Genomic DNA, 27,610 nt, shown 5'->3' with positions numbered 1-27,610 from the left:
GACTTGAGGCGCAGGAGGATGATGGCTGCGGGCACGGGTGCTCGAGGAGCTCCTCTCCTCGGGCGCTCGGGCGACGGGGACGCCATGGAGACCAGGCGCGAGGTGGAGGGAGCAGCTCCGTCGTGGCGGGGTACGAGGCGAGGACGAGGAAGCCAAGGGGAGGCGTCGCGCACGGGGTGGCCCTCCTGGTGGTCGCCAACGGCGGCGGGTGGCGACGGGGCTCCGGCCTGGTGGCTGCTCGGGGATCCGGCAGGCGGGGCTCGCGCCGCGGCGGCGGCTGATAGACGAGGAGGCGGGCGAAGTGGGGCTTCGGCTGTGGGGCGCTGCAGGATGAAGAGGGAGCGAGGAGAAGGGAGAAGACGAGCGCGAGGAGAGGGAGAGATGGGGATCGGGCGCAGGAGGTGAGGCGTGCGTGCGGGTGTGGCGGCGGGCAGGGAACGAGAGGGAGAGAGATGCGGAGGAGGGGGTCGGGCTAGGTTAGGAGGGTTAGGTGGGCTGGGCCTGAGAGGCCGGTTGGGTCGGCCCAGGTGGAGAGGAAATGGCCAGAGGCCTGGCTGGGCTTACCTCTCTCTTCTCTCTCTCTTATATTTACTTTAGCAGAAAAGCAAAAAGAGAGAAGAAAAGAAAAGGAGGGTTAGGGAAAGAAAATGCGCAAGGGGATAATTTCCTTGGACTCACAAAAATATGCTCGTACCAAGAAAAATAGAAAGAGGCATGATTGAAAGATTAAATTCAAACTCATTTGATTTAAATTCAAATGATTTGAATAGGAAGTGAGGTTTGGGAAGGTCCAAAAATGTTCGGATTTTTGGTGGAGCTCCGGAAAATGATGAAATAATTTATGGGCAGAGTTGGAGACCAAGAATTAAGATAATAAAGGCATTGGGATATTTTGCAAGTGTGTTAAGGTGATTCCAAAACAATGGAATATTTTATTATAGCTCCCTAAATATCGGGAGGGTATGTTATAAAGAGAAGTCACCCTTCCCTCGATTTAAATGGATCGAAGATCCATACAATTTATTTAGTTGAGTTTTAAAAATTAAATGGCATGATGGCATGATGACATGATGCAATGCAAAAATAAAAGAGCAAGCACAAAAGAAACACATGGCAAAACTCGGAATAGCTGGAAGTCTTCTGAAGCATCGGTCTCGGGGCGTTACAGCGGGCTCACGAGAGGCAAATGGAAATTCCACGAATTTAGCGATCGCTGATTTACTTACCCCTGCTCCCTGTACGCTGCTGCATGTACACGCCGTTGTATCTAAAATTAGCCAAGAAATCATTTTTTTTCATGGGCCAAATACAACACAGAGCACACATACGTGGGGGCCCCTCTGTCTCGGGGGCCCGGGGCGGCCGCCCCCCTGCCCCCCATCAGGGCCGGGCCTGGGGGTGCAGAGGATAGCCGGAGTTCTTCACTAGTGTGGCGGGGCCTAGAGGAATGGTCAGGGCAGCGGCCAGCAATGACGGTGGAGGGAGGTCAAAAGAAGGGCGGGGCAGCGATAGCCACCAGCCGTGCGAGGCAGAGGCAGGTGGTTAGGGTTGGCTCAGAGGTGGGTTACACCATTAGGGAAGAAGATGAAGTGAAGCGGCTGGGAGAAGGGGCCGAAGCAGAGGTGAATTTAGAAGGTGTTTGTTTCCAAGGACTTATTGGTCTAGGGACTTAAAAATGTCCCTATAAGTTCCATCTAAACCAAACAAGATGGACTTATAGGGACTTAAAGTAGGCATTTGGGATTTATAAAATAAGACTCTCAAGGAGGAACTTATAGGGACTTATAGTTGTAATATGATCTTATAAAGACTTATAAGTCCCAGGAACCAAACAAGTAGGGACTTTTTAGGGACTTGAGACTTATAAGTTGGGACTAAAAAAAGTCTTATAGGACTTATGAATCAAACATACTCCCTCCTTCCATCTATATAGGGCCTAATGCATTTTTTAAGATCGTCTTTGACTATTGATAAGATTAATAGTACATGACATGCACAATGTGAAAATTATATCATTGAAAAGTCCTTTCACACACGAATTTAACGGTGTGCTTTGTGTAAGTTGCATGTCATATATTATTGCTCTAATATTTGGTCAAAGTTAGTCTCAAAAAACGCATTAGATCCTATATAGATGGAAGGAGGGAGTAGCCTTATTTTTAGGGACATGAGGGTAGACGGTGCCAGAGTTTGAGACACGTTTCAGCAAACAAAATATAATAATGAGTACTCTATAATAATGTCAGGAGATTACTCTCCATGACGTGCAATTAATATATTAAATCGGTGCAGATTACCAATGTTCATCTCACTTAATTTTTTCAAGAGGTTCCCAGAACAGCTAAAAACATTGCGACCAGGGAACTCGTCTCGTGCTCTACCACTGCACTCCCAGCTAAAAGCACGCGACGAATGAACAAACGGCGGTGGAAAGGAAAAACAAAAAAACACGACCTCGGCTCACATATATATATCAATATCAGCTAGCTGGAGAACAACTCTCTCCTCATGATGTATCGCCATATCAGTGCCCTCCGGCCATGACGGCGGCGTTGGAATTGCCCCTTGTTTTGGGCAGCAGGATGAGCGCCAGGATGGCGCAGATGAAGGCGAAGGCGCCGCCAATGCCGAACGCCGGCGTGTTGTCCTTCCCGAAGGCCTTGTCGATGGGGCCGGCGGTGAGCGCGATGATCAGCTGCACAAAGGGCAATGAAAAAGAAATAGGTTAAAAGTCAGGCCCCGATTAACAAACAGCCTGACGATCGAGTTGCCATGCCAATAGATTGAAAACCTGCGGCACGACGATGGCAATGTTGAGGACACCAATGGCGAGGCCTTGGCCTTGGCCTTGGCCATCATCCTCCTCCGCGGCAACGACTTCAGAAGCAACAGCCCATGGCACACTGAACAGTACCTGCACGAACAGCATTTTGGAAAAGAACAGTCGATCAGTGGGCGTGCAAATTAAAGCAGATCAAATTAGATCAGCAGCAGGAGGCATGGTGCGCGTGGACTCACGGCCTGCGGGATTCCGATGAGCGCGAAGAGCGTGAGCGCGATGGCCTTGAGCTAGGGGTCGGGCCCGGTGAGGTTGGCGGTCAGGGCAACGTTGTACCCCTTGGTGGAGATCAGGCCGACGACGACCATCGCCGTCATGATGCCGAACACCATGAAGTTGCTGATGGACCAGACGACCTTGGACGTGAGCTTGCGGCAGAGCTTGGGGATGAGGAAGGAGGTGGCCCCGAGGGTGATGGAGCTGAGGAGCAGGCCGATGGCGCCCTCGCGGACGCCGGCGTCGTAGACGGACGACTTGGGGCCCTGCGGCACGCCGTGGTAGATCTCCCGGCCCATCCAGTCGGTGTCGTACTGGAAGAAGGGGAACCAGGCGAGCTGAAGAAAAACAAAACAGAGCGGCATGCAGGACAATGTCAGTCAGATCAACTGGTGTTGGACCGACGGGTGCATGGCATGAGGACGATCGGCGTGCAGTGCAGCTATAGTACGTACCCAGGTAATGGCCGTGACGGCGAGCACTTTGAACATGGAAGGGGGAAGGTTCCTCAAGCTCTTGAAGAGGTCGCCGAAGGCGGAGAAGCACCCGCGGCCGGAGGCGGCCTGCACGTCGGCCTTGTCGAGCTGCTTCTCGCCGGCGAGGTACATGGTGACCGTCATGCTGATGACGATGAGGATCACAGCGGTGAGGAAGGCGCCCTTGAGGTTTGCGCACGCGTCGCAGCACGCCGAAGATTTCAGCCAAGGGAACCACCTGCAACCAACGGCGTCAGTCAGTCGGTCCGTCCACGCCGGGAAGAGAGAAGAAGAAGAAGAAGAAGAAAAGAACTTACTCGTGCCACTTGCCGTTGGCGCCGGCCGTGTAGCCGAGGACGTTGCCGATGGCCATCCAGAGGCAGAAGACCGCCTGGCCGACGTTGGGGCCATGGTTCCCAGCTGCACCCAATCGAGCTCCTCTGATCAGTATACATGACAAGAAACATCGACGTCGAAGGAAGGCGGAGCTTGAGCTGAGGTGAACGCTCACCGGAAAGATCGGCCATCATGGCACGAGCCGGCCCCTGGACGGTGTTGTTGGCGAAGTCGAGGAACCAGAAGCCAACAATGTAGATGGCGGCGGCGGCCCATCGTGGGCCCGTACTCACGCTGCAGTGCTCCTTGGTGTCGCCGAGCGCGCGCCCGATGTCCGCAGAGAAGCCAATGAGGAGCACCTGCACGTTTGGGCCAATCAGCACAATTAATCGACGGCGTCAGCAAAATTAAAGACCGATTGGCAGCTCGAAGAAGAAGGAAAGAAGGTGATTAATTTGGTGACTTACCGAGACGCAGATTATGAGGCATCCGACGAGGATGAAGGGCCGCCGCCGGCCCATCCTGGCGGTGCACCGGTCGCTGTAGTAGCCGACGATGGGTTGCACCTGGCCATGGCGAACCGATTTACAAATTAATTAATTAATTATTAATGCCATTTTTAGCCCTTTCCTTTTTAGTGCATGGGGTTTGGTAGCCGGGGAATAATGAGCAGATATGAAAACGATCGGTCCATTACCCTTTTACTACGTGAATATTTTCAGCAGATTTGCGTGGTAGTTTCAGATTTTCAAGATTCCGTGCCTTAACAACAAATTCTCTTATTTTTTTTCACCGAACTTTGAAAAGGAAACGGAAGGAAGAAAAAGGAAACTGGTTATGGGGATGAAATCGCAGGAAAACTCACCACAAATCCAGCGATGGGACCGCAAATCCAGGTTAGGGAAACGTACTGGTGGGGAATCCCAAGCGTCTGCAACCCAAAGATGAACACGAGATATCAGAGAAAAACAATCACGGCAGCAAGAACATCGAGGAAAAAGATGTAACAAAGGGGATGTAGGAGCTCAACAAGGGGAAATTAACCAGCAGCATCTACGTACCTGGGAGTAGGGCGAGAGGAGGGAGAGCTGCAGCGCCCAGCCGTACTGGATGCCGCCGGAGACCATGCAGGCCATGAACAGACGGAGGAGCCCCCACAGCTTCTTCTGGCCGTCGGCATTGTCGCCGCCGCCCTCGATCTGGCGGACCTTCTCCAAGGACAAGGCCAGCTCGACCATGCTGGCCTCCTTGGCGTCGCTCCGGCCGTCCTCCATGGCCGAGGCGCGACAACTGCTGGCTCTACGGGAAGACAAGCGGGCGTTGGGCGGAAAGGAGCAGGGGGGCGAAGCGAGAGACGGAGATGGATGGGACGGACGAGCAAAGCCCGAGGTTGAAGGGGGGTTTTAAAGAGGACGCGGCGCAAATCCCTTGCGCGTGGGGTTAATGGCGGCTGGCCCACGCGCAGTGGCACGCGCGGATGGCTCCGTCCGTGTGGTTTTATCTGCTCGGAGTATTACCATCTTACCATTTATTCGTTTCTTGCTGAAGGAGTACATATTGGGAGGTTGGACGGTGGGTATATATGGAAGCCAATTATGGCCATTGACTATGGTGTTGTATGTATGAGTTGTTGGCCTTATCCGCTCGTTTGTCCCCACCGTCCATGATAATTGCACCGGTTGGAAGACACGCGTGATTTATCGTTAATACATCAATATTTTTTAACTACTGGCTTAGCTGTGTCTTTGCCATCAGACAATTGGGTCCACTAACTCTTGGCGACATGACTTTACATGGTGAGTGAGGGCATGCTAAATGTGGAAAACTAATTATGATCATTCACTATGGCATTGTATGTATGAGTTGGCCTTGTATCCGCTCATTTGTCGCAACCGTCCTTAATAATTATACGGGTTGGAAACAAGTGTGATTTTTCATTAATACGTTAATATTTTATTAGCATTGGCTTGGCTGTCTCTGCCACTGGGCAATTGGGCTATTTGTCTACTCATTTGTTCCCACCGTTCAAGATAATTGCACTGGTTGGAGACAGGTGCGATTTACCATTAATATATTAAAAAGAATTACCACTAAGTTAGCTTTGTCTTTGCCACCGGACAACTGGGTCCACCAACCCTTAGCGACATGACTTTACATGGTGAGTGAGGGTACGCTATATGTGAAAAGCTAATTATGGTCGGTTTTTTTTGCGGGTAGCTAATTATGGTCGTTGACTATGGTGTCGTATGTATGAGTTGGCTTTGCATTCGCTCATTTGTCACAACCGTCCATAATAATTATACCGGTTGGAGACAGGTGTGATTTATCATTAATACATTAATATTTTCTTACCATTGGCTTAGCTATCTCTGCCACCATCCTCACCAACTCTCAACGACATAACTTTACATGGCGAATCAAGCTATTTTGCCAACAGTATGTTGTGAATCAAAAAAAAAATTGTTGGACCAGCTTGTTTCTTAACGATGAAGATTTCACAAAAATAAACCTTCTAGAAAAGATCGAGAGCAAAACCAACTTTTTTTAGGAAGAAATTATCCTACCAAATGATGGATTTTAGCACTTGTACAAGTTCATGCAACATGTTTCAAATCCAAGTGTGGCGGGGAAGTTGCGGGCGTGCGGTTATGCTCACCAGGTCAAGCACGAGGGTGCATTTTAGTAAAATTATTGTTGCTAATGATAGGTGACATGTCACGTCAGTTGTATATTTATAAGTTGACCTTATTTGAAATGTTATATCTATTAGAGACCAATGTGATTTAACATTGGTGCATATATTATCTGATTCTTTGACTAGATAGATGGTGTTTTTGTTATAAAGCAATTAACACACGCCAATTAGGGAATCTCCGCGAACCAACGTATGATTGGATGGTTACGTGTACAGTGGTATCCTCAGACCATCAAGGATTCAAGTCCTGGTGCTCGCATTATTTTAGGATTTTTGGCTATACGTGTTCAGTGGGAGGAGATGTGTTCCCGTCGTCTACGCGGCGCCTACGATGACTTTGTAAAACCTCAAGATGATATGCCGGCTCGGTCTCTCGGAGGTGCTCATAGGGGTAGGGTGTGCGTTTGTGCATTCATAGGGGTGAGTGTATACACATATATATGAGCACTTGCGTCTGTACCATGTTCAAAAAAGATATTAGAAAATCTCCACATGTGTAACCCGACGGGCAGATATCATGTCTCTTCCTTTCCTTGCATTATAAGAGAAGGGGGGAAGGAGAAAAAGGCGGACGAACCAGTGACCGTTAGTGCACGTCGATAGAGGAGGTGATCCATTCTCCCCGCTTAACTGTGGCACAACCGACCAAGGCGCGGCAAGCCCCCTCCCAGCGGTGACACCCCCCTGCTTCGACATGACACACGGTGACGTTGACCCAGGCCACCGAAGTCAGAAATATTTATGAAGCCATGAACAATGACATGCAGATAACAGGAAGTGCAACATCAATACTTGATGATTGTTATTTCATGACTTCAGAATTTGCCAAAGTGGTGTTCGAACATGACTTTCATGAGGCGAACGCTATTGCCCAGCAAAGTTCGATGAAGCTAGTTCCTTAGATTGAACTTCCACCCCCTCAATTGTATCTCTTTTGGTTAATGATGTAACGATTTATGCCAATGAAGAAAGAGATACGTTTTGATGGTCAAAAAAACAGAACTTTGTAGATTAACCTTCTGGCTTACGACATTTTATACAAGAGCAGACAGACTCGTGCACTTTGTAGTTTAACCCAAAGTTTGGTGTTTTCAGCACTATTAATCATCCCGTTACTCTTATTATCGTTGATCGAGATGGTGGATAAGCAGATCAGGTGGAGTGGCTCAATGGGATCAAGTGTAGCGGTTCGAAAGGGGTTCACCTTAACGATCCACCTCCACTGTTATTTGGATGAGCCGACCAAAAGGTTTTTAAATCCCATGCGAAGGCACCCGCAATCTACTAAAGCACCATCGATCGGGCTAAGCCAAATGGTCGTATAGGATACGACCAAAGACAAAAAATCGACATCAGTTGGATTTAAAAAAAAGAATAAAAGGAACAAAAAGACAGATATGGTCTCACCCACTAGTTTGGGGTGTCCCGTTTTCGGTCAATACTAGTTTTTCTTTTCTGCTTAGCTTTTAGCTATCTAGTTTTTATGCATATGTGTTCTGACACTAATTTAGTGTACGGTAAGTGCATTGTGTATCAAGGTATTGTTGGGGAACGTAGTAATTTCAAAAAAATTCCTATGCACACGTAAGATCATGATGATGCACAGCAACGAGAGGGGAGAGTGTAGTCTACGTACCAACGCAGACCGACTGCGGAAGCGATCAGACAACGTAGAGGAAGTAGTCGTACGTTTTCCCGATCCGACCGATCCAAGCACCGTTACTCCGGCACCTTCGAGTTCTTAGCACACGTACAGCTCGATGACGATCCCCGGGCTCCGATCCAGCAAAGCGTCGGGGAAGAGTTCCGTCAGCACGACGGCGTGGTGACGATCTTGATGTTCTACCGTCGCAGGGCTTCGCCTAAGCACCGCTACAATATGATCGAGGTGGAATATGGTGGCAGGGGGCACCGCACACGGCTATGGAACGATCACCGGGATCAATTATGTGTCTAGAGGTGCCCCCTGCCCCTGTATATAAAGGAGCAAGGGGGGAGAGGTGCGGCCAGCCTTGTGGCGCGCCAGGAGGAGTCCTACTCCCTCTGGGAGTAGGATTCCCCCCCCCCCCAATCCTAGTTGGAATAGGAATCCTCAAGGGGGGAAAGAGAGAGAGGGGGGCCGGCCACCTCTCCTAGTCCTAATAGGACTAGGATAGGGGGGAGGCGCGCGGCCACCTTGGGCTGCCCCTTTCTCCTTTACACTAAGGCCCATGAAGGCCCATATGGCTCCCGGGGGGGTTCCGGTAACCTCCCGGTACTCCGGTAAAATCCCGATTTCACCCGGAACACTTCCGATATTCAAATATAGGCTTTCAATATATCAATCTTTATGTCTCGACCATTTCGAGACTCCTCGTCATGTCCGTGATCACATCCGGGATTCCGAACAACCTTTGGTACATCAAAATGCATAAACTCATAATAACTGTCATCGTAACGTTAAGCGTGCGGACCCTACGGTTCGAGAACAATGTAGACATGACCGAGACACGTCTCCGGTCAATAACCAATAGCGGGACCTGGATGCCCATATTGTCTCCTACATATTCTACGAAGATCTTTATCGGTCAGACCGCATAACAACATACGTTGTTCCCTTTGTCATCGGTATGTTACTTGCCCGAGATTCGATCGTCTGTATCCAATACCTAGTTCAATCTCGTTACCGGCAAGTCTCTTTACTCGTTCCGTAATACATCATCTCACAACTAACATATTAGTTGTAATGCTTGCAAGGCTTATGTGATGTGCATTACCGAGAGGGCCCAGAGATACCTCTCCGACAATCGGAGTGACAAATCCTAATCTCGAAATACGCCAACCCAACATCTACCATTGGAGACACCTGTAGAGCTCCTTTATAATCACCCAGTTACGTTGTGACGTTTGATAGCACACAAAGTGTTCCTCTGGTAAACGGGAGTTGCATAATCTCATAGTCATAGGAACATGTATAAGTCATGAAGAAAAGCAATAGCAACATACTAAACGATCGGGTGCTAAGCTAATGGAATGGGTCATGTCAATCAGATCATTCAACTAATGATGTGACCTCGTTAATCAAATAACAACTCTTTGTTCATGGTTAGGAAACATAATCATCTTTGATTAACGAGCTAGTCAAGTAGAGGCATACTAATGACACTCTGTTTGTCTATGTATTCACACATGTATTATGTTTCCGGTTAATACAATTCTAGCATGAATAATAAACATTTATCATGATATAAGGAAATAAATAATAACTTTATTATTGCCTCTAGGGCATATTTCCTTCAGTCTCCCACTTGCACTAGAGTCAATAATCTAGATTACACTGTAATGATTCTAACACCCATGGAGCTTTGGTGCTGATCATGTTTTGCTCGTGGAAGAGGCTTAGTCAATGGGTCTGCAACATTCAGATCCGTATGTATCTTGCAAATCTCTATGTCTCCCACCTGGACTAGATCCCGGATGGAATTGAAGCGTCTCTTGATGTGTTTGGTCCTTTTGTGAAATCTGGATTCCTTTGCCAAGGCAATTGCACCAGTATTGTCACAAAAGATTTTCATTGGACCCGATGCACTAGGTATGACACCTAGATCGGATATGAACTCCTTCATCCAGACTCCTTCGTTCGCTGCTTCCGAAGCAGCTATGTATTCCGCTTCACATGTAGATCCCGCTACGACGCTTTGTTTAGAACTGCACCAACTGACAGCTCCACCGTTTAATGTAAACACGTATCCGGTTTGCGATTTAGAATCGTCCGGATCAGTGTCAAAGCTTGCATCAGCGTAACCTTTTACGGTGAGCTCTTTGTCACCTCCATATACGAGAAATATATCCTTAGTCCTTTTCAGGTATTTCAGGATGTTCTTGATTGCTGTCCAGTGATCCACTCCTGGATTACTTTGGTACCTCCCTGCTAAACTTATAGCAAGGCACACATCAGGTCTGGTACACAACATTGCATACATGATAGAGTCTATGGCTGAAGCATAGGGAACATCTTTCATTTTCTCTCTATCTTCTGCAGTGGTCGAGCATTGAGTCTGACTCAACTTCACACCTTGTAACACAGGTAAGAACCCTTTCTTTGCTTGATCCATTTTGAACTTCTTTAAAATCTTGTCAAGGTATGTGCTTTGCGAAAGTCCAATTAAGCGTCTTGATCTATCTCTATAGATTTTTATTCCTAATATGTAAGCAGCTTCACCGAGGTCTTTCATTGAAAAACTCTTATCCCTTTATGCTATTCAGAAATTCTATATCATTTCCAATCAGCAATATGTCATCCACATATAATATCAGAAATGCTACAGAGCTCCCACTCACTTTCTTGTAAATACAGGCTTTTCCGAAAGTCTGTATAAAACCAAATGCTTTGATCACACTATCAAAATGTTTATTCCAACTCCGAGAGGCTTGCACCAGTCCATAAATGGATCGTTGAAGCTTGCACACTTTGTTAGCTCCCTTTGGATCGACAAAACCTTCCGGTTGCATCATATACAACTCTTCTTCCAGAAATCCATTCAGGAATGCAGTTTTGACATCCATCTGCCAAATTTCATAATCATAAAATGCGGCAATTGCTAACATGATTCAGACAGACTTAAGCATCGCTACGGGTGAGAAGGTCTCATCGTAGTCAACCCCTTGAACTTGTCGAAAACCTTTTGCGACAAGTCGAGCTTTGTAGACAGTAACATTACCATCAGCGTCAGTCTTCTTCTTGAAGATCCATTTATTTTCAATTGCTTGCCGATCATCGGGCAAGTCAACCAAAGTCCATACTTCATTCTCATACATGGATCCCATCTCAGATTTCATGGCTTCAAGCCACTTTGCGGAATCTGGGCTCACCATCGCTTCTTCATAGTTCGTAGGTTCATCATGATCTAGTAGCATGATTTCCAGAACAAAATTACCGTATCACTCTGGCGCGGATCTTACTCCGGTTGATCTATGAGGTTCAGTAGTATCTTGATCTGAAGTTTCATGATCATCATCATTAGCTTCCTCACTTATTGGTGTAGGTGTCGCAGAAACGGTTTTCTGTGATGTACTACTTTCCAATAAAGGAGCAGGTACAGTTACCTCGTCAAGTTCTACTTTCCTCCCACTCACTTCTTTCGAGAGAAACTCCTTCTCTAGAAAGGATCCATTCTTAGCAACGAATGTCTTGCCTTCGGATCTGTGATAGAAGGTGTACCCAACAGTCTCCTTTGGGTATCCTATGAAGACACATTTCTCCGATTTGGATTCGAGCTTATCAGGTTGAAGCTTTTTCACATAAGCATCGCAGCCCCAAACTTTAAGAAACGACAACTTTGGTTTCTTGCCAAACCACAGTTCATAAGGCGTCGTCTCAACGGATTTTGATGGTGCCCTATTTAACGTGAATGTGGCCGTCTCTAAAGCATAACCCCAAGACGATAGTGGTAAATCAGTAAGAGACATCATAGATCGCACCATATCTAGTAAAGTACGATTACGACGTTCGGACACACCATTACGCTGTGGTGTTCCGGGTGGTGTGAGTTGCGAAACTATTCCATAATTTTTCAAATGTACACCTAACTCGTAACTCAAATATTCTCCTCCATGATCAGATCGTAGAAACTTTATTTTCTTGTTACGATGATTTTCAACTTCACTCTGAAATTCTTTGAACTTTTCAAATGTTTCAGATTTATGTTTCATTAAGTAGATATACCCATATCTGCTTAAGTCATCTGTGAAGGTGAGAAAATAACGATATCCGCCACGAGCCTCAATATTCATCGGACCACATACATCGGTATGTATGATTTCCAACAAATCTGTTGCTCTCTCCATAGTACCGGAGAACGGTGTTTTCGTCATCTTGCCCATGAGGCACGGTTCGCAAGTACCAAGTGATTCATAATCAAGTGGTTCCAAAAGTCCATCAGTATGGAGTTTCTTCATGCGCTTTACACCGATATGACCTAAACGACAGTGCCACAAATAAGTTGCACTTTCATTATCAACTCTGTATCTTTTGGCTTCAACATTATGAATATGTGTATCACTACTATCGAGATTCATCAAAAATAGACCACTCTTCAAAGGTGCATGACCATAAAAGATATTACTCATATAAATAGAACAACCATTATTCTCTGATTTAAATGAATAACCGTCTCGCATCAAACAAGATCCAGATATAATGTTCAAGCTCAACGCTGGCACCAAATAACAATTATTTAGGTCTAATATTAATCCCGAAGGTAGATGTAGAGGTAGCGTGACGACCGCGATCACATCGACTTTGGAACCGTTTCCCACGCGCATCGTCACCTCGTCCTTTGCCAGTGCCCGCTTATTCCGTAGTCCCTGTTTCGAGTTGCAAATATTAGCAACAGAACCAGTATCAAATACCCAGGTGCTACTGCGAGCTCTAGTAAGGTACACATCAATAACATGTATATCACATATACCTTTGTTCACCTTGCCATCCTTCTTATCCGCCAAATACTTGGGCAGTTCCGCTTCCAGTGACCAGTCTGCTTGCAGTAGAAGCACTCAGTTTCAGGCTTAGGTCCAGACTTGGGTTTCTTCTCCTGAGCAGCAACTTGCATGCTGTTCTTCTTGAAGTTCCCCTTCTTCTTCCCTTTGCCCTTTTTCTTGAAACTAGTGGTCTTGTTAACCATCAACACTTGATGCTCCTTCTTGATTTCTACCTCCGCAGCTTTCAGCATTGCGAAGAGCTCGGGAATAGTCTTGTTCATCCTTTGCATATTATAGTTCATCACGAAGCTCTTGTAGCTTGGTGGCAGTGATTGGAGAATTCTGTCAACGACGCAATCATCCGGAAGATTAACTCCCAATTGAATCAAGTGATTATTATACCCAGACATTTTGAGTATATGCTCACTGACAGAACTGTTCTCCTCCATCTTGCAGCTATAGAACTTATTGGAGACTTCATATCTCTCAATCCGGGCATTTGCTTGAAATATTAACTTCAACTCCTGGAACATCTCATATGCTCCATGACGTTCAAAACGTCGTTGAAGTCCAGATTCTAAGCCATAAAGCATGGCACACTGAACTATCGAGTAGTCATCAGCTTTGCTCTGCCAGACGTTCATAACATCTGGTGTTGCTCCAGCAGCAGGCCTGGCACCCAGCGGTGCTTCCAGGATGTAATTTTTCTGAGCAGCAATGAGGATAATCCTCAAGTTACGGACCCAGTCCGTATAATTGCTACCATCATCTTTCAACTTTGCTTTCTCAAGGAACGCATTAAAATTTAACGGAACAACAGCACGAGCCATCTATCTACAATCAACATAAACAAGCAAGATACTATCAGGTACTAAGTTCATGATAAGTTTAAGTTCAATTAATCAAATTACTTAAGAATTCCAACTTAGATAGACATCCCTCTAATCTTCTAAGTGATTACGTGATCCAAATCAACTAAACCATAACTGATCATCATGTGAGATGGAGTAGTTTTCAATGGTGAACATTGTTATGTTGATCATATCTACTATATGATTCACGCTCGACCTTTCGGTCTCCGTGTTCCGAGGCCATATCTGCATATGCTAGGCTCGTCAAGTTTAACCTGAGTATTCTGCGTGTGCAAAACTGGCTTGCACCCGTTGTAGATGGACGTAGAGCTTATCACACCCGATCATCATGTGATGTCTGGGCACGACGAACTTTGGCAACGGTGCATACTCAGGGAGAACACTTCTTGATAATTTAGTGAGAGATCATCTTATAATGCTACCGTCAATCAAAGCAAGATAAGATGCATATAAAAAGATAAACATCACATGCAATCAATATAAGTGATATGATATGGCCATCATCATCTTGTGCTTGTGATCTCCATCTCTGAAGCACCGTCATGATCACCATCGTCACCGGCGCGACACCTTGATCTCCATCGTAGCATCATTGTTGTCTCGCCAATCTTATGCTTCCACGACTATCGCTACCGCTTAGTGATAAAGTAAAGCATTACATCGCGATTGCATTGCATACAATAAAGCGACAACCATATGGCTCCTGCCAGTTGCCGATAATTCGGTTACAAAACATGATCATCTCATACAATAAAATTTAGCATCATGCCTTGACCATATCACATCACAACATGCCCTGCAAAAACAAGTTAGACGTCCTCTACTTTGTTGTTGCAAGTTTTACGTGGCTGCTACGGGCTTTAAGCAAGAACCAATCTCACCTACGCATCAAAACCACAACGATAGTTTGTCAAATAGACTCCGTTTTAACCTTCGGAAGGACCGGGCGTAGCCACACTTGGTTCAACTAAAGTTGGAGAGACAGTCGCCTGCAAGCCACCTGTGTGCAAAGCACGTCGGGGGAACCGGTCTCGCGTAAGCGTACGCGTAATGTTGGTCTGGGTCGTCTCGTCCAACAATACCGCCGAACCAAAGTATGACATGCTGGTAGGCAGTATGACTTATATCGCCCACAACTCACTTGTGTTCTACTCGTGCAAATAACATCAAACCATAAAACCTAGGCTCGGATGTCACTGTTGGGGAACGTAGTAATTTCAAAAAATTTCCTACGCACACGCAAGATCATGGTGATGCACAGCAACGAGAGGGGAGAGTGTTGTCTACGTACCAACGCAGACCGACTGCGGAAGCGATCACACAACATAGAGGAAGTAGTCGTACGTTTTCCCGATCCGACCGATCCAAGCACCGTTACTCCGGCACCTCCGAGTTCTTAGCACACGTACAGCTCGATGACGATCCCCGGGCTCCGATCCAGCAAAGCGTCGGGGAAGAGCTCCGTCAGCACGACGGCGTGGTGACGATCTTGATGTTCTACCGTCGCAGGGCTTCGCCTAAGCACCGCTACAATATGATCGAGCTGGAATATGGTGGCAGGGGGCACCGCACACGGCTATGGAACGATCACCGGGATCAATTGTGTGTCTAGAGGTGCCCCCTGCCCCTGTATATAAAGGAGCAAGGGGGGAGAGGTGCGGCCAGCCTTGGGGCGCGCCAGGAGGAGTCCTACTCCCTTTGGGAGTAGGATTCCCCCCCCCCAATCCTAGTTGGAATAGGAATCCTCAAGGGGGGAAAGATAGAGAGGGGGGGCCGGCCACCTCTCCTAGTCCTAATAGGACTAGGGAAGGGGGAGGCACGCGGCCACCTTGGGTTGCCCCTTTCTCCTTTCCACTAAGGCCCATGAAGGCCCATATGGCTCCCGGGGGGGTTCCGGTAACCTCCCGGTACTCCGGTAAAATCCCGATTTCACCCGGAACACTTCCGATATCCAAATATAGGCTTCCAATATATCAATCTTTATGTCTCAACCATTTCGAGACTCCTCGTCATGTCCGTGATCACATCCGGGACTCCGAACAACCTTCGGTACATCAAAATGCATAAACTCATAATAACTGTCATCGTAGACATGACCGAGACACGTCTCCGGTCAATAACCAGTAGCGGGACCTGGATGCCCATATTGGCTCCTACATATTCTACGAAGATCTTTATCGGTCAGACCGCATAACAACATACGTTGTTCCCTTTGTCATCGGTATGTTACTTGCCCGAGATTCGATCGTCGGTATCCAATACCTAGTTCAATCTCGTTACCGGCAAGTCTCTTTACTCGTTCCATAATACATCATCTCACAACTAACATATTAGTTGTAATGCTTTCAAGGCTTATGTGATGTGCATTACCGAGAGGGCCCAGAGATACCTCTCTGACAATCGGAGTGATAAATCCTAATCTCGAAATACGTCAACCCAACATCTATCATTGGAGACACCTGTAGAGCTCCTTTATAATCACCCAGTTACGTTGTGACGTTTGGTAGCACACAAAGTGTTCCTCCGGTAAACGGGAGTTGCATAATCTCATAGTCATAGGAACATGTATAAGTCATGAAGAAAAGCAATAGCAACATACTAAACGATCGGGTGCTAAGCTAATGGAATGGGTCATGTCAATCAGATCATTCAACTAATGATGTGACCTCGTTAATCAAATAACAACTCTTTGTTCATGGTTAGGAAACATAACCATCTTTGATTAACGAGCTAGTCAAGTAGAGGCATACTAGTGACACTCTGTTTGTCTATGTATTCACACATGTATTATGTTTCCGGTTAATACAATTCTAGCATGAATAATAAACATTTATCATGATATAAGGAAATAAATAATAACTTTATTATTGCCTCTAGGGCATATTTCCTTCAGGTATATGTATCGGCAATTTGTAAATTGATATGCGTTGGTCGATGCCCAATCATTTTTTACAACATAATTATGGGCATGAAGATTTCATGCAGGATAGTTTGGACATATCGAAGAAAGACTTTGCTGAGGTTTCCATTGACAACAGCAAATTTCGGACCTCAATGATGGATGTCAAGATTAACTTGATAGCTCGGGATCTCTAATTTGTTGTGATCAACACAGGGTGGTGATGATACCTGTAGTGCAAAGGGAATGGGCATTCATCAAATTCCATGACTTTGAGTCTATCGAAGCATGCAACTATGTTGTGCACCAAGGCAACTTGAAGTTAAAATTCTACAATAATGCGGTTTTAGATGCGGATCTCGTGAAGAAATGCTCTTCACAGTTAGTTCTTCAATGAGAATTTGGCAATATCATCAGTGGTAAAGAAAAGTGTAAATGGGATGAGAAGCAGAATACGAATGGAGCTCAAAAGGGCGATAGTCATTTCAAGAGAAATGACAAGGGTAGCACCTTTGAAGGTTGCTATACATGTGTGGTTGTACGACTCACGTTGCGAGGAAATGTGATACTTCCATGCATTTGGCGGATTTGTACATGCATCAATTAGCTAAGGGCAAAAGGCCCATGGAAACCAGTGTAAAGCCTCCTTCGCTGGACTAAACGGTGATTTTCTAGTTACTAAAAATTCCCAAGGTGTTTCCTCGTGTGCTTATGTAATTTCTCCAAAAGGGTTTTATTTAACAGAAACTTAGAAATGGGATGGATGGATAAGTTGGATAGCACAACATTCAATGAGATAGTTCTCCCCCTCATAGAAACAAACATTACCTTTTCAGGCATCAAACCTTTCAGATATTTAGCTCCCAGCCCAATCCTCATATCTCAAGGAGAACTAATAAGGAAATGGTTTATTTACAACCAAACAAATCAGCATACTACTTAATCACCTCATCATTGGCAGTTTGGCACCATGGTTCACTTCTTACGAAAGTTAATTTTAAGGCTAGGCATAAGCTTAAAAATTTAACTGCTACTGCTAACTGAATAACCGTAATTTACGGGGGGTATTGTTCAGGTGAGGACGCGAGACTGGGGTAGAAAAATGGAGTTACATCTGGAACGGACGAGAAGGTACCCATAGATGGCAGGAACGCGCAGGAGATGGTTTATGTCTGTCTAGGAAAATGAACCTTTCAAACATTGAGGTGATCTTATCCAATTTGCAAGGTCGGGAGAGATTTACCTGCGCACGTCTATCCCTGTTTCCTAGAACTAGCATTTAATTCTTCGATGGGTCAAACTTATCCAATTAAGATTTTCCTCTCCATGAAGAAAATATTGGATAAGGATAACAGATTAGGCTCCTGTATAAATATACCATCTTCTAATATTAAGTATTAACAAATGGGGTGCATATATAACTGATTTTTTTTGCGGCAATAACTGATTTTTATTTGATACTACTTATAAAGACATGCATGGTCTAGACACACATATTCCAACAATATTACAATACCATATATTTATACGTGGGAACTTGGCACTTCAGATCTTACGAATTCTTTGCTTGCCTCTGTGCGTTGGCAAGGGATTCAAGGACGGAAACATTAACACCTATACGTGTGGCAGTTTTGCAACTCACTCCATACGTGTGGATTATCGTCCAGTGCAGTTTGCACGAATCTTGATACATTGAGGCATAATTTACATGCCACGTAGGACGGACTTGGTGTGTGGACGTGGGGGAGTTTGCCCACACGGCCGCACCACGCTGTTTGACAGCTGCGCTATGTGGGCGGACTACTTTCTGCCCACACAGCCACCACCTAGTCCATGCGCATGTGAGCGAACTGCTTTTCACCCACACGATACTCCTACGTTGTGGACGACAACTGCAGTTACACAAACGTGGCAACTAGGTAAACACATGGCAAATGTGATTGTTTGCTAGACGGCGACTGCAGTTGCGCGTACGTGGCAATCAGATAAACACACATGGCAATTGTGATGAACCATACATGACAACTATGGTTGGACCACACGCGGCAACTAGGTAAACACACATGACAACTACTGTTTGACCATATGTGACAAGTAGTTAATCACACACGACAACTACGGTTTGATTATACGTGGCAACTATCATAAATTAGACACGGCAACTATATAGTCAACCAAAACAGATAGAGTTGACATGCTTTTACAACTACACTTGTCATCCCGGATAACTACATCTGCCAACCAGGATGGCAACTAAATCGTCATCCCGCGGGTACCTAACGTAGCTGCGTTAGGACGTGTGGGCATTTTTGCTTCGTGCTACAAGCGCAGGGTGGAGATGAACAATACTTGTTGAATGTGTGACACGAAGTAGCCGCCCCACACGTGTGGGCAATTTTAATGTCCGTCCACACACAACCTATGTGGACTGCCTTCTGCTCACACCACACACGATGTATGTGCGCATGTTAAATATACCACACGTGTGTTGGATATCGACGTCCTTCAAGAATGAAAGCGCTCAACGCTAGCCTTTGGCACTCTCTCACCTTGTATTTGAACTACTCAATAATTCGTGCGATCGTGGTCCTCATTCACTGCAGCGGATCATGGTTGCCTTCCAAATATAGCATAGTTACGCGGAGCGGATAAGCACGTGCTCATCATATTTATGATTACCTTCCAAGCATAGCATAGCATAGCATAGGCTCGCGGAGGAAACAAACTCACCATTCACATGAGAAGGTGGGGGGAGGATGTTCATGGGGTACGAAAAACTAAGGGGGTGTTTAGTTCCAGGGATTTTTTTGTGTTGGGACTAAAAAAACTTCCTGGCAAACCAAACAGAGTGAAACTTTTTGCTAAAAGTTATTAGAAGCACCTCCTTAAAAGTCTTTTCAGAAAATCCTAGGGACTAGAAAAAGTCCTAGGACTAAAGAACCAAACACCACCTAGGACCATCTCATTCTTTATAACCGCAACCTTTAAAGCACGGATAAGGACCAATAACGCCCCGGTTTGAGGGGTAAAATGGGTTGCGGCTGAACAGAGCCCTCAAATGAACCCATAAAAAAAGCATTTTCAGACAAAATAAAGAACACGTTGCATAGTTTGATCATCCATAGATTAAAGAACACAGTACATGGTTCATAGTTTGATTATCCTACCCTAAAACTAGCCAAGAGGCAGCGACGCTGCGGCGGCGGCGCTCACTTGTCGTCATCAGAGCCTAGATCGATGTAGATCTCAGCTTGCTCGTCGGCTCCGTGGCGCCATGCCGCCTGCTTGGCGTCGAACTCGCGCGCGGCGGCAAGCCCCTACTCATAGAGGAGCGCGTTGATCTCCTTCTCCCGCCGACGACGCGCCCTCGCCTCTTTTGTGCTCACGCGCGTTGTGCGCGGCAAGTGCCGCTTTGATGGCATTCGCCTCGGGCCCGACGACGCCGCGGCAGCGCGGGCGCTCCTCCTCCTCCAGCTTCGTCTTCACGGCGCGGAGTGGCGGAAGCTAAGCTCGTCAGGCTCCCTTTTCAGCGGAAGAAGCGACGAGCCCAAAGAGCTCCTCGCGTCATAGGCAAGCCGAGCTTACCGCCGGTCGTACTTCTCCATCTCGCTGCGGAGAAGGGACGACGACGGCTCAAGGCCTGGGTTGGTGTACCGCCATGCGGGACGCTTGATCGCCACGCCGGCAGCGACACAACACTTCCGCTCGGGGTCGTCGCCACCACGCAGGCCGGAGCTCCACACTCCCCCCCCCCCCCCTCCACACACACACACACACATACACATCATGGCGGGTTGGGCGGCAGGACGGCGGAATTAGGTCGCTGGCGGTGAGAAATGAGAGGGGGAATCGCAACGGCGGGGGAATAGGTTTTTGACATGTATCGTGACCGCAAACCCGAATATATACTACGCATGGTTTTTTTTCGGGCCACTGTAAATTGTTTACGGGTCGGGGCCACTGTATGGGGTCTGTTCTGGATCAAAAAAAGGGCCAAATTTGTATAGTTCCCAAAATTTTACGGACCAGGTGGATATACACGGTCTGCAAGAAATGCTATAGGCTTTGTTCGGTTAATCCCAACCCCAGGTGGATTGGAGGGGATTTGCAGGGATTTTGGCTTGCAGGGGATTAATTCCTCCTCAATCCCCTTCAAATCCACCTCAACCGAACAAGCCCATAAGAAGTTTACATAGGCATATGGTAGAGTTACTTTTAAGCCTAGTTGGTCGAGCTCCTCGCCAACGCAGGAGCCTCCAAAATGACGAGTTTTTGTGTCAAAAAAAAATGCGGCGCCACTACTGGGCACGACCGGGCCTGCCCAGTAGTGCCGCTAGTGGACTACAGTTGCAGCTGGTTTTCCTATTTTTATTTCATTTTTAGTAAATGTTGGGAAAATATATTAAAAATTATGGAAATTTTTAGTTTTTTTTAATTTCGAACATGTTTTGTAATAGGGATTTTTTATAACAGGGTCATTTTCTGAAAATTCCTGAAGTTTTTCGAATTGTGTTTTCCGGAAAGAGGACATTTTTAAAATTTTGAACAATATTGATAAATACAAATACTTTTTGCAAATGCTCAAACATTTCTCGAAATTCCCTAATATTTTTCAAAATTCTCAAAAGAATATTTGAAAACGTGAATACTTTTTTGGAATTCCTCAAAAAATTGAAACATTAACTAGTTTTAAATTAGTGAATAATTTTTTAAAGTGAGAATTTTTTCCTGAAATTCCGAGCAATATTTTAAACATAGTCGTTATTTGAAATTTCCAAACAGTTTTTGAAACATGATTTTTTCTTAATTCAGAAAACATTCTCAAAAGGAAACTTGCTGAAAGGGAAAAACCAAAGAAATATGATAAAAACAACAACAGGAAAAATAAAAATAAATAAATATGAATTTCCTAAAACGAGGATAACCAAAGTAGGAACCTGCCCCAAACTGAAATCTCTACGCACACTATGGGCTCGCGTAGTATCGATCGCTCGGTGTCTTGGTACATGTGAAACACCGACAATTTGACGCATTATGCCTCACATAGGATTTCCCATCAGTATGTGTGAGCCCGCGACCCCTCGATCGCTCTCAGAGTCAATCCGCCCAAACCGGGTGTAGCATCGAAACAGGAATTGCCTCTCACACGGACAGGTAGCGGCCCACAGCCCATTAAAAAAATCTTGAATTTGAAAACAAATGTTCATGAAGTTGAAAAGTTCACGAATTTGTAAAAACTGTTCACTAATTTTAAAATGGTTATCAATGTTTAAAAAATGAATTTGTAGTAATCCGCAAATTTAGGAAATTTCATGAAATAAAAAACCATGAGAATTTCATAAAATTTGGAAGAAAAAAATAAAGAAAACATAAAATAAAAGGAAAAGAAGAAAACGTTCTTCAGCACAATACACTATGCTCAAATTGAGCCAAAGAAGCTCTGACGATGCTACACATTCTCTGGGCAGTGAGGAGCATCAAACATGCAGTAATTTTTCAACTTGTACCCAGCTACAAGTTTTATACTTTGAACTGAAGTAAAGTATATACGCATTGATGCTGTGATTCAGGATTCAACCAGATGTCCTAAAACCCAGGGGAATAAAGGACTGTCTGAAAACACTATCCTGACAGCTGCGTGCAGACAATGCAGCGCTCCCTCCGTTAAAGAAATATCAGAGCGTTTAGATCACTACTTTAGTGATCTAAACGCTGTTATATTTCTTTACAGAGGAGTACTTTCTTTGACATCAAAATGACGGGTCTAGATACATTTTGATCACCGGTTCAGAGCCGGTGCAGCCTGACCGGAACACCGTGCTGCGGGTGCAGTGTAAGGACGGCATAGGGCGCATGCATGTACGTCGGCGACAGCTCAAAAGAGAACCGCTGCAGGATCATGCTGATGGCCACCTTAGCCTCAAGCAGCGCGAAGTTCTGACCAATGCAGTTCCTTGGCCCCGAGCTGAAGGCGAAGAAGGCCCCTGGGTCCCTGCTTGCCTTGGACACGCCCTCGGCAAACCTTCCCGGGTTGAACTCGCCGGCGTCATCCCCCCAGATGGCAGGGTCACGGTGGATGAACATGAGTTGCAGCGCAAGCATCACATTCGGCGGGTATGTGACGCCTCCAAGCTCTATCTTCTTGTATGTTCGGCGGTTAATGAGCATCACCGGTGGGTACAGACGCAGGACCTCGTTGAATACCATCATAACCTGTCATACACAATTAGCAGAAAAATGTCAGAATCAAAAGCCATGAACCTTGCAATTATCTACTCCCTCCGTTCCTTAATATAAGTCCTTTTAGAGATTCCACTACGGACTACATACGGAGCAAAATGAGTGAATCTACACTCTAAAGTATGTCTATATACATCCGTATGTAGTTTGTAGTGGAATCTCTAAAAGACTTGTACTCCCTCGGTAAACTAATATAAGAGCGTTTAGAATACTAAAATAGTGATCTAACGCTCTTATATTAGTTTACAGAGGGAGTATTTTGGAACGGAGGGAGTAAGTGCCTAACTCATGTTACTGACAAGCTAGCAAGTACTCACAACTTTTAGGCGGCTAAGACCATTTAAATCTGGTTTGTTCTTCCCAAATACTTGTAGAACCTCCTCCCTGGCACGATCCTGCCACTCCGGGTGCATGCTTAGTAACACCACTGTCCATGAGAGTAGTACGGCTGTAGTCTCCATTCCCGCAAAGTAGAACAACTTGCATTCATCAATTACATCTTCCACGGTCATCCCCTTGTTTGTTTTGCCATCGGCATCACTGTAATCCATGTTTGACTCTAGTAGCAGGCCGAGCAGATCGTCCTTGTCAGTCCCTCCATTCTTCATGTACTTCTGCCTCTTCTCTATTATCCCCCTTAGAATCGCTTTGACCTCTGTATTTATAGCCTTCATCCTTCTGTTGTTTTCTGTCGGCAAGAGACTGAAGGGTGAAAATATCCGTTGGTTAGTTTCAGAAATGGGTACAGAAATTTCATTGAGAAAACATTCTGGAACACAGGAATCCACAGATGATATTTGTTTGTTTGGAACGAAATAACAAGGAAAATGAGGATCATACGAGAAGCCCGGGATGTAATTAGTCCGGAAAGATTGGACAAGGCGCTCTGCTTGCTCGGCTTGAAGTTGGAAAATCCGCCTGCCTTCTTCGTTGGTGACACCGAATGCAGCTCTTGAAATGACTTCCCCTGATAAATCCTGGAACTCCGACCAAACATCAAGCTCTATTGCTCCAACGGAAACAGTGACTAAATTCTCCCATCTGTCAATTAGTTCACTGCAAGATGCAGAGAATGCTGGCAACATCCGCTGTAATCAATTCCAAGTAAATGGTCAGGGAGAAATGGTTTGGTTTTTTTTGCCTTGTTAGTTAAATTTCCTACGATCATGTGATGTAACTAGTATTTTGCCTCGGATGTCTGACATATCCATCACAAAGGAAATTCCAACCAGTTGATATAACCCATGCTATTTATAACTTTAGTATTACAATTTACAGTAATTAGTTATTATAATACAGTAACTTTTTATCTTCTCCAAAGGACCTTTTGATAGAAAGTACAGTTACATACAGTGCTTCTAGCAAATTCGCAATTCCATTGGATACGAAATTACTGATTATAGCCTTATAGGGAGCAACTTGACAAACTATATTATATCCACCTGATTTGACACCGAATTTATATCGATCCAATTCTAGATTAGATATTGTGATCTGGAGTCTGATTTAGATATATTTACTGGATACACGAATCATGCTGTGTAGATACCAGTTCTTTTAGCAAAGACTAGTACAATATCTTTCAAAGTAAAAGAAATACAGTTTTTTTACAAGAAGTGAAATAAATAATACAGTAGTATTACCTTGAGCTTTTCTGCATGAAAGGCTGGATTCATAATCCTTCTGTGCTTGGCCCATTCTTCACCGTCAAGGACTGCGAGTCCGCCAATAAATACCTTTGCAAGGCGGGCTAGCTTCGTCTTATCGAAGTGGCCAAATTTATTTGCCAGAACTTGCCGAACCAGCTCAGGATCACTGATTGTGATTCTTGGGTATGGCCCAAACCATGTGAATGAAACCTTCCCTGTGATTTCAGCAACAGATGATGAGAAGAGCCGAACATGACACTGAAACAAAGAGCGTAATAACCTAATGGCATTTCTACATCAGAAGGAGCACGCAACCAGAAAAGATTGTTGCGGTGGCTGGCGCTGGTACATACCGTGCTGCTCCGTGACGCGGTGGAGGAGAGGGGAAACGCGCGGGACTATGTCGTGCGGCCGGTCCATTGGCACGGGCTTGGAGAGGGCCGCTCTCATGAGCCGCTGCTCCTCCTTGATGTCGCCTCTCAGGAGCCGGTACTGGGTGCCCCCGAGGCCCTGCGCCCTCAGGGCCCGTTCAATGCGCCTCGGGCCCCACCAGACCCACTCGAGCATCCGGACCGCCCACCACAGAGCCGCCATGGCCGCGGCGCCGGCGAGCAGGCTCCACGGCGAAGCATCGCGCAGAATCGCCATGGCTTCCTCCATTCCTCCGCTCGCTCGCTCAAAGTGAATGTCAGACTGAAGACAGAGAGTGTGGACGCAGGCAGCAAGGACGGGCAGAGATATAGTCATGATGACCATCCATAATTGCTTGATCAAATAAAGCACGCCGTCAAACAGCAGCGAACCAGCACGAGAAGCCCACGGGATCTCACCAAATCCATGGGCTCTGCTGGACGATCTGATACGACCGCGTGGTTTTGATTGGGACTGTTAGGAATGCACTTGTCCTTTTCTCAAAAAAAAACAAAGGAATGCACTTGTCCTGCATGATTTTCCTGGTGTTTCTCAAAAAATGGTCGTGTGCCACCCAGGCTTAGCTGGGACTGCGTTATAGGGATGTTTTAACAAAACCTCTATTTGTCTTTGCTATGAGCAGTGAAGAACATAACGCTCAAGATATAGAGGAACAATGAGAACCCCTCTCTCATCACTGAACATTCTAAGAAAGTTTTGTCTGGACATTCAGACAACCCCTCAGTGCTGATCATTCTAAAACCTGCGTTCATAACACTGATTTGTCTAACTGTGAACACTGAGAGAAGAGAGCACTGAAGATATAGGCTGAAACCTGCCGAATGCCGCAAAGCCGATGGCGGCCGAGGCAGGTAAGGCGAGTAGAAGAGGAAGCAGCAGGAGTGGCAGCTTCCCCTGCTCCAGCCCCCACTGTGCGATGCCTCTTCACTGAAAAAAATCATGGACTAACTGAAATAACGGAAGACTAAACAATGAAAATACTGAAAAAGTAAACAATATGTATTGAAGACTGACGAAGTAGACCATCAAACTAAATAACTGAAGAACATAGAAGAAGAAACACAAAGCTCCTCTGATTTGTTATGCAAACAAACTGAATACTGACAGACAACTAAGAAATACTGTTGACAACCTGCATTTTGGACTCAGCAAAATACTGAACGTTTCCATGGCTTAATGGACAGGTCCATCGGTTCAAACTCATAACCAACATTTTCACTTTCGCATTGCCGGCATTTGCAAAGTTGTAGCAGAGAGTTTGTCAACAGAAATGATCTCTACTACCATCTCTGCTACAAGATGTAACATACAAGGAAATAACAAAGAACAAAGGAAACCAAAATTGTAGAACAATGACTGATGAATGAGGAGAGAAAATAATAAAGTAACTGCACAAGTGGAAATGAAGAGTAAAGTAGTAAGGTGAGACATGTAGAAAGATTGAAAACTCTCTGAAGACAAAAACTGAGCAACTGAATATTGACTGAATAAAGGGAAATACTAAAAACTGAGGAAGGGAAACTGAAGAAGACATACACTAAAGAAAGAAATAAAAGAATGAAGGATTAAAAACTTGTCTGCAAACAAACTGAATACTGACAACTAAGAACTAAGAGACTAAGAAAGAGAAACTGAATAAAAGGATGAGAAAATGAAGAACTAGGAGAAACTGATTTTAACTAAAGAATGATAACTGAGATGAATGAGGACTGAGCACTGCCCTATTATGGAATCTGAGTAGAACATCCAGCCCGATCTTGAGTTGGGTCATACAGACAAAGTTCTTCCATATCCCTTTGAAGATGTATTGTCAAACTGATTTAACTAAGCAACTAGGATTCAAAGCTTAATTAGAGAAGACTGAAAAAACTGAAAAGTATGAACAATAAGCAAATTATCTAGATAAATAGAGCTAAACCTTAAACAATAATAAAACAAAAAAAAATCTACTTGACATGGTTCCACAAAACCAAATGCTCAAAGTAGCTCTGGATCTCAAACCTAAAACTGTATTCAGTCATAAAACAAAAGGTTGTTGACAAATCAAAAAGACTGTAGAAAGTGACACTGAAAAACTATTATTTATCTCACAAACCATGACACTAGAGAAGAAGAATCTTTCTTTCGGAGACAGGCAAAACAGTGAGTTCTACTTTATTAAGTAAGCTAAATCCAAAACAGAACATCGTGCATCACGACTTATCTTACAAAAGTGTGCATGCAAAGTTAGGCCGAAAAAGCAACCCATTTAAAAAACAAGTCGAGTGAAATTACATGATACTCAAGTAAAAATCAGTTACAAAAGTCAGCTTGGAAAAAAATACTAACAAAAACACATATAAAACCACCATGTCACCATTAGCAAGCATTCATGAATCATACCAGTAAGTAGTAACTAAAAATGAACTCAAAAGTAAACTATATATTTGTAGCAGATGAATCTCAAAGACCAGCGTGTGACTTGGTTGCAGATGGTAGTATATAACAGGGGGGTAAA

At 45.2% G+C, this 27,610-nt stretch overlaps 1 protein-coding gene and 1 pseudogene across 2 annotated transcripts; both read right to left on the bottom strand.

The window, feature by feature from the left end:
• Positions 1 to 2,237: 2,237 nt before the first annotated feature.
• LOC123186320 (sucrose transport protein SUT5-like) lies at positions 2,238 to 5,341 on the bottom strand (annotated as a pseudogene).
• A 16,895-nt stretch (positions 5,342 to 22,236) lies between these two features.
• On the bottom strand, positions 22,237 to 25,394 carry LOC123186319 (cytochrome P450 72A15). Of its 2 annotated transcripts, XM_044598102.1 has the most exons (5): positions 25,035 to 25,394; positions 24,676 to 24,896; positions 23,873 to 24,120; positions 23,350 to 23,734; positions 22,237 to 23,005 (listed from the first exon to the last, which is right to left on the bottom strand). In XM_044598102.1, the coding sequence occupies exons 1-5, from the start codon at positions 25,339 to 25,341 to the stop codon at positions 22,580 to 22,582; spliced, it is 1,587 nt and encodes a 528-aa protein (XP_044454037.1). In that variant the 5' UTR covers positions 25,342 to 25,394; the 3' UTR covers positions 22,237 to 22,579. The 2 variants fall into 2 exon arrangements, with proteins under 2 accessions (XP_044454037.1, XP_044454035.1); XM_044598100.1 differs by having other exon boundaries at positions 23,350 to 24,120.
• Positions 25,395 to 27,610: the final 2,216 nt, after the last annotated feature.

This window comes from Triticum aestivum, chromosome 2A, assembly GCF_018294505.1.
Source record: "Triticum aestivum cultivar Chinese Spring chromosome 2A, IWGSC CS RefSeq v2.1, whole genome shotgun sequence".
NCBI classification, from domain to species: Eukaryota; Viridiplantae; Streptophyta; class Magnoliopsida; order Poales; family Poaceae; genus Triticum; species Triticum aestivum.
This window is presented reverse-complemented; position numbering and strand designations above follow the sequence as displayed.

What these genes read in the sequence shown, in the direction of transcription:
- LOC123186319 (XM_044598100.1), bottom strand. Translation starts at nt 25,341, where the DNA reads ATGGAGGAAGCCATGGCGATTCTGCGCGATGCTTCGCCGTGGAGCCTG. An exon ending in CCGCGTCACGGAGCAGCACG is followed by an intron (nt 24,897 to 25,034) that starts GTATGTACCAGC and finishes CTGAAATCACAG; the next exon opens with GGAAGGTTTCATTCACATGG. An exon ending in GTCTTAGCCGCCTAAAAGTT is followed by an intron (nt 23,006 to 23,349) that starts GTGAGTACTTGC and finishes TGTGTATGACAG; the next exon opens with GTTATGATGGTATTCAACGA.